This window comes from Centruroides sculpturatus, unplaced genomic scaffold, assembly GCF_000671375.1.
Source record: "Centruroides sculpturatus isolate CEXI.00-Female unplaced genomic scaffold, Cexi_2.0 scaffold65, whole genome shotgun sequence".
NCBI classification, from domain to species: domain Eukaryota; kingdom Metazoa; phylum Arthropoda; class Arachnida; order Scorpiones; family Buthidae; genus Centruroides; species Centruroides sculpturatus.
Window position 1 is genome coordinate 584,357 of NW_019384327.1, and position 6,948 is coordinate 591,304.

Here is a 6,948-nt window from a genome sequence, read left to right on the forward strand (position 1 = left end):
CATTACAATAAAAAATTTTAAAATATTAAATTTTTTTAAACAGATTTTGATTTAATATTTTATTTAAATTATAAAAATATTTTTTTCATATTTTTTAGAAAGGGCAGACGTTCCAACTTTTGTGTGTGTATATATATATTTACAACAAACATCATAATGAAGAGTAATAATAATGCAATGTAGATAAATATTTACAAGATTATGACTTAAATATAATACATTCAATTTAAATCACAAAAATATTAATTACTGTTCATCTTCATATGGAAAATTCTAATTTCTCATAATTTGAAGATGTAATGGGTACATGTTGATAAAGTTCATTAGGATTTGTTAAAATTGATGACGAAACCTATAAATATATAATATAAGAGTGAATTTAAAAATACTGATAACAATAATTAAGATGATAAACTAGTTATTTTTGAAATCTATATATTAGAGTTACCTGTAAATCAGGAATTTTTCCTTCACGACTGGTATATTCTCTAAGCATGTAATTTTTATTACACTACATCACAAAAAAAATTTTAGCAAATTTGTTATATTAATTTATATAAATTAAAAATAAAAACTTACCTCATGATATATTCTTGTATCTAATATCCTAATTAGAACATGATCAATTCTCAGAAAATATCTTAACAAGATGAAAAAGCTACCTTGCATTACTCTCTGAAAAAAAAAAAAAAGCTAAAATTTACAAAAAAATTACAAATATACTCACTTTTATTTTATATTAATAATTATTACTTCTGTTTAATTTATTACATAAAAAACAAATTTCTCATTCCATGCACTAATGAAATCAAATTTATATTCATAATTTTTAGACTGATTTTAACATCCATACTGAAAATATACTAAAGTTACTTTTCATATGTAATATTCCTGAATTTTACAGAAAGATTTCCATAAGAAATAATTTGGCATAAGAAAATACTTTCATCATCAGATTATAATCAAAATTTTAAGTTAAAGATAGATCATTTAACTTTGAGAACTTCAGTTCTAATTTTCAGTGTATTAGGAAGTATGTATAAATCAGGGCTGTGGAGTCGCGTAAAAATCTACCGACTCCAACTCCGACTTTTCCTTACCATCTGACTCCTACTCCGACTACAACCAAGGGCAGACTTGTTACCGAAAGAGACCTGAAAATTCTAATGTCATCACGTGACCTCAGAATAAAAGGTTCAATAAATAGAGTTCTAATAAAAATAAAACATAGAAACTTTTTATTCCAAAGCTAAAAGATTCCTCTAAGTAATGACACAGTCAATATATAAATATGTATTCGATAATTTTTACTTTTCTGGCTGTTATATATAACAGAAGGAATGTGTAATGCTCGGTCAAAAAATGACCCCTCCCAAATTTTTACATTTTTTGACTCGGGACACCTCGAAATTTCGAGATATGCAAAAGATTCAAGGTTTTTTCTATATGTGTGGACTGTGTGTGGGGGCATGATTTTTTCACCCTGTTTAAAGCCTAATAATTTCTGTGGTCAGAGTGGTTAGAATCAGAATCAGATGGTTTAACACAGGAGTTAGTTATTAAGCATCAGAGTGATTGAACTAAATCATATCCCCATATACATTCTAACATCATAGGCAAGAACATCTTAACAGGTTTTACTGAACTATTATAAAATGACAAAAAAGCTTACTTTGAGGATACAGACGAGTTTTACTTTTTATTTTTTAAATTTTGAACACTAATAACGAGTAAAATATTCATTAAGACATATGACACATGACTTCTTTTATGTCTTCATTCTGTCGACCTTTAATTAAGAACCAAAATTTAATAGTATTACTGCCCGTTTATACGCAAGCTACAATGCCACATTTCGTTTCTTAAACTTTACCTATTCTGAGATATTGTTTAATATCTCAGAACAGAAAATAAAGAAATTAAACAAATTAGATGCCAACACACACATGCGTACAAATTTTTCCTCTTTTATTGACTTTTTTGGGGGGTTCGGGAGGTCTCCAAACATAGATTTGAAAAAGAAACATGAAGAGTCAAATTTGACACGATTTCAATACTTTTCCGTTGTATATACATAACAAGTTGGGAAGTAAAAAGGAGTTGGAGTCGGCGGATTTTTTGACGACTCCGACTCTGGGTAAAACACTAAAACTCCACGACTCCGACTCCGCAGCCCTGGTATAAATATTACAGGATGATTCATATAGACCCAACCTAAACCTTTTATTATAAATTTTAAACAAATGAATGAGATTTTCAGGAAGCATACCTTCACTTATGTTGAACATATCACATCACATCAAGTATTGGAAGTGGTCGTCACCTTCTGCCAAGCACCTGTCGACATGTTGCTGCATGTTGTTGATAACACATCTCAATGTTGTATTATAAATGTTTTGGATCTCATTCCTAATATTATCCTCTAAGACATAATTCATGTATAGTTTCTTACAGTATACTCTTTCCTTAAGATAGTCCCACAGAAAGAAGTCTGGGCTGGTAAGATCAGGCAATCATAGCAGTCACAGATTCTTGGCGATGACACAGTCCTCAAAAAAGCTCTAGATTGTCACTATTCACTCCTGTGACACGGAGCAAGTTGCTTCATCTTGCTGGAAGTAACTCTGTGTCAGTTCCAGATCAAACTGTTCAACAAATTCTGTGAAAATATGCACATATGTAGTGGTGTTCAGTGTTTCTCTAAAGAAAAGTGGACAGAGTCATGCCTATGCTGGATCTAATTGCCAGTTCCAGCACTCAGTAAGTGGAGGTATGCTTCCTGAAAATCTCGTCAATTTCTGTTCATTCATTTAACACATAATAAAAAATTTGGGTTTCGATCTATATGAATATTCCTGTGTTATTAGAGTTTAGTATTAGGAGTGGTCAGGTTTCACTCCAGAAATGAATAGAATAATTTGTATTAGATTAATATTATCCTCTTTTCCTACTTAATACATTTAAGAAGCTTCAACACAAAGGATCCTTCATATCACTAAAGTCTGAAACAAAGTGTGCCAGCAGCTTAGAAACTTACAACCAGCCCTTCCAATGCAGATAATTAAATGTGGATAAATATTAAATTATAATCAATAAAAAATATACAAAAATACAAACAAATACAAATATAAACATAGATATAAAAAACTGTACTAGCTTAAACTTTGCATTTTAATTAAATGTTATTTACAGTAAAATAAATTTCTAAGATAATGGAAAAAATAACTCAATGCTAGAAGAAATTTTACATTTTTAAGCCAAACTCTGTTGTTCTCTGATAAAACTGATTGGTTAAATTTCATAGGCCTTCTATTAATAATGGTAAGCTGAAATTACTGCTTACTATTAGATTTTGCATTATTTTTTCATTTTCTCTTTGGTAATTCTTTGATTTAAAATTATTTTGAAAGCTTATCTTTATTTCAGTTTGTACTTTCAATTCCAAAGAAAATATCTTTGTTTTTTTTTTCTTTTTGACTATTCTATTTGTATTTTCAATACTTATAATGTATAGCTGATAATTTCAACTATTCTTAAAATGCAGTGTGTTCTTCAAAATAAAATTCTAAGACATTACATAAAAAGATACTTTTATAAGAATTGATAGTATGTAAATTAATTTATATATTTAATAAATGGTAAGGAAATGTTTAAAAAATCTAACAGTTCTGAAAGTTGAATAAAATGTTTTGAAATGCAATATAATATTGTTGATAGTAATAGTATTCAGATTTCAAAACATGTTTTTCAATATTATTCTGACATTATTGTTGTTGTTGTTATTCTTTTATCTACATATTTAAAAGGGAACATAGTCTCTTAGTTTTCAGTGACCAAATTCAGCAAATGAGGTCTCAAACATCATAACCTCTAAATGTGCAGAAAACTATAAAAAATTAAATTATATTTAGACTTTATTGAATTATTAACAGTTTTAGCAATTTTTGGCTGGCCATGTGATCAGTAGTATGTTCACATGAATTATTATTAGAATCTTTTGAATTTTATGATAATTTTAATTTTAAATTAATTGTCTTAAATTAATGTGTATATTTCATAAAAAATATATAAAGCTTCAAATACATTTATAACATTTATTTTTATAAAAGGCCCTTTTACATTTTGTTACGTGATTATTTGTGTTAGCACATGCTCCGTTTTCACATTATTCATAAGCAAGATGGTAAAAATATAAATTTATTGTCTTACTTCACACATTAAAATTATTTCTTGTTTATCAAAGTTTGATTAACTAATGAATAAAACATCAAAAGTTGCACATTTCTTTCAGATATGTCTATATAGTTTAGTGTTGCATTAAATATCTTTTTTAAATTCAAGGTTTTAAGTTATTACGTTCTTTGCTTTTAACAAGCAAGTATCATGTTCACTAGATGTCCAAAAAGAGGCTGCAGTCTTTCTTCTACATTAAGTTCTCAGACTGAAAGAACTGTAACAAATTTTGGACAAACCATTAACAAAGTTAACCAGGGTAACTTTTTTAAAATTGCATTGAGTTCAGCCGATAATATTTTTCATGAAAATAAAAATGACATACAATGTTGATAAAAATGATACATCTACCAGAAGTTTTCCGACATATACTAAACTTTTCAATAAAATATTGTACTTAATAATTATTTTATTTTGTTTCACTTTACTAAAAATCATACAATCTGTCATTCTTGATGGGCAAATTTACTGGTAAATATAAAACTAAAATAACAATAGAATCAATAAGTTTGCTCAATGAATTTGTGAAAAATAGAACCGAGTTAATAAAAATTAAATGTTCGATATTAAACGATCAATTATTGTTAACAACGAAACTCTCCGTTTTTCTTTGTGTTAAAATTTTCCCTGGGAGGAAATCTATCCTTCCGTGCCCCGGAGTAACTTCCTTTCACAACGGAACCTGAAACTGAATCACCCGGACATCTTTCAAAAAAATCTACGATTGGTGAAACCCGACCACGAGACCCGAAGGTATAAAGACCAGGTGCCGCACGGANCAATATATTTATTTTGTTTGTACAAAATAATGAAATAATGTTTAACGATACAATAGCCACGATTATTATTTTAAAAAGTTTACATTAGGCTTAACATCGACGAAAATTCAACGCAAAGCGACACGCAACGGAGAAAAATTTCAACACGGGATATTTTTTCGTGTATAATCGGTTATTCGAACAACCCATCCCCAATTGATTCGGATAAACGACGCTCTACTGTATTTTGGAAATTTAAAGCATTTTTACAAAAATTTCCAAAAATGATAATACAGAAATTGGCTCAGATAATTGAGGTTCTACTATATTGTATATATTATAAGCCTATTAAAAAATTTTTAAGATATGTTGAGTCTAAACTGTAAACTAAAGAGAAAAAGTGTTAAAAAATTTTTTAACTTGTTACCTTTATGTTTAAATTCTGTCAAAAACTTAAGTTCATGAAAATGAACACATTTCTATGCTGATCAGTCCTGTAGCCAGGAATAATTTATTGGGGGCTAAAGAAGCAAGTTGAAAAATTTGTGACTGATGTTTTTTTCTCCAGCTATTATTAGGCCTATTAGCTACAGGCCAAGTAAAAAAAGAAACAGTAGCTTTAGACGAAAGCGAAAGTATATATTATTCTTAAACCCCTTTGGCTTAGTCGACAATGCCAATAGTATCGATACTAACAAGCCGAGAGCGTTTAGCCACTTTGTAACCTCTCGTAGCTACTACTGATCTGAATAATAATGAAAAAAATATCTTTTGCTTTCATTCATAGCTTCAAAGTAATGACACACTATCATACATTTTCCTACCTCATGAAATAAATGTAATAAAGTTACTTCTGATACTGCTCATCTAATAAACATTATCTGGATTATAAAGATTTTATATCAGTATTTTATCATGTTCAGTTACTTAACTTTAATACAGTAATGTAAAATTTTTAAATTTAAATTTCTGAAATGTTTTCAAATACTGTATTTAAGTTTATTATTTTACAGATAGTCCCCGACTTTTTGACACAATGCGTTCGTAAAAAAAAATGTGTATGAAAGTATAAAATGTTGGATAATAGTCAAGCAGTAAAGTTGAATGCTATTAAGGGAGTTCTGTTTCAAGAGAGCAAACTAGAAAAATTATAAAATCTCTTGTTTAGATAAGTAAGTTTTACTTTTTGTATGGTAAATATATCATAATATAACTACAGATTAAACAAAAGACAGGTCAATAAAAATTAATTCTCAAAATTGATTTTACTGAAATCAAAATTTGAAGAAAGTGTCATCACACCATGCTAAAAATGTTTGTTTGTTGATTGAAATGTACGAAAGCCAAAATTTAGTGTACAAAAAACAATTTAGAGATATCAAAATATCATATACAGAAGGGCAAGTTTTCCAAACATGAAACATCCAAAAGTGGACAAATGCCTTTAAATCCCATAACATACATATTTTTCTTGATCAAATTTTTACACATGAAAAAATTTAAAACTATTTACAAGTTTATTAAATCAGAATGAAATCATTGCAAAATGATATGACCGCTCTATGATATTGACAATTAAGCATCCCTAAAAATTCTATCATAGATTAAAAAGACAAAGATGTACAATAAGAAACATTCGGCAAGGTTAACTTAATCAAGCCATCTTTCTCATATTTACATAATAAACTGCAATACCTGGTGCAATTTCTTTTTATTCAAATTATCCAAGTATTAAAATTTTGAATCAATACACATTAATGTAACATTAACATTTATGGGATGACAGTGCAATCTGCAAAATCTGACTTAACCAAAACTATGAATTATCTGCCTGAATTTACAAAAGTTTATTGCATTTAATATCTGGAAAATGTGGATATTTGATTATCCGAAAAATTACAGTAAAATTAAAACATCTGTACTTAAAATTTTTTAAAATTTATTTTGTGACTATGGT

At 28.2% G+C, this 6,948-nt stretch overlaps 2 protein-coding genes across 4 annotated transcripts in view; both read right to left on the minus strand.

Annotated features, from left to right (window-relative positions):
• The window catches only part of LOC111628321 (latrophilin receptor-like protein A), a 7,105-nt gene extending 6,767 nt beyond the window's left edge, over positions 1 to 338 (minus strand). Inside the window, exon 1 of the mRNA XM_023372090.1 lies at positions 251 to 338. The gene's annotated coding sequence lies outside the window, so the exon portion shown is untranslated. The remainder of the gene's footprint in view (positions 1 to 250) is intronic.
• Positions 141 to 6,948, minus strand: part of LOC111628330 (TIP41-like protein) — a 33,666-nt gene continuing 26,858 nt past the window's right edge. For 2 of the 3 annotated variants that reach the window (XM_023372113.1, XM_023372106.1), the window contains exons 6-8: positions 580 to 675; positions 449 to 511; positions 141 to 352 (exon numbers count right to left, since the gene is read on the minus strand). In XM_023372113.1, the coding sequence (XP_023227881.1) occupies positions 260 to 352; positions 449 to 511; positions 580 to 675 (252 nt within the window). In that variant the 3' untranslated portion in view covers positions 141 to 259. The remainder of the gene's footprint in view (positions 353 to 448; positions 512 to 579; positions 676 to 6,948) is intronic. The other variant, XM_023372097.1, reaches the window with a different exon arrangement.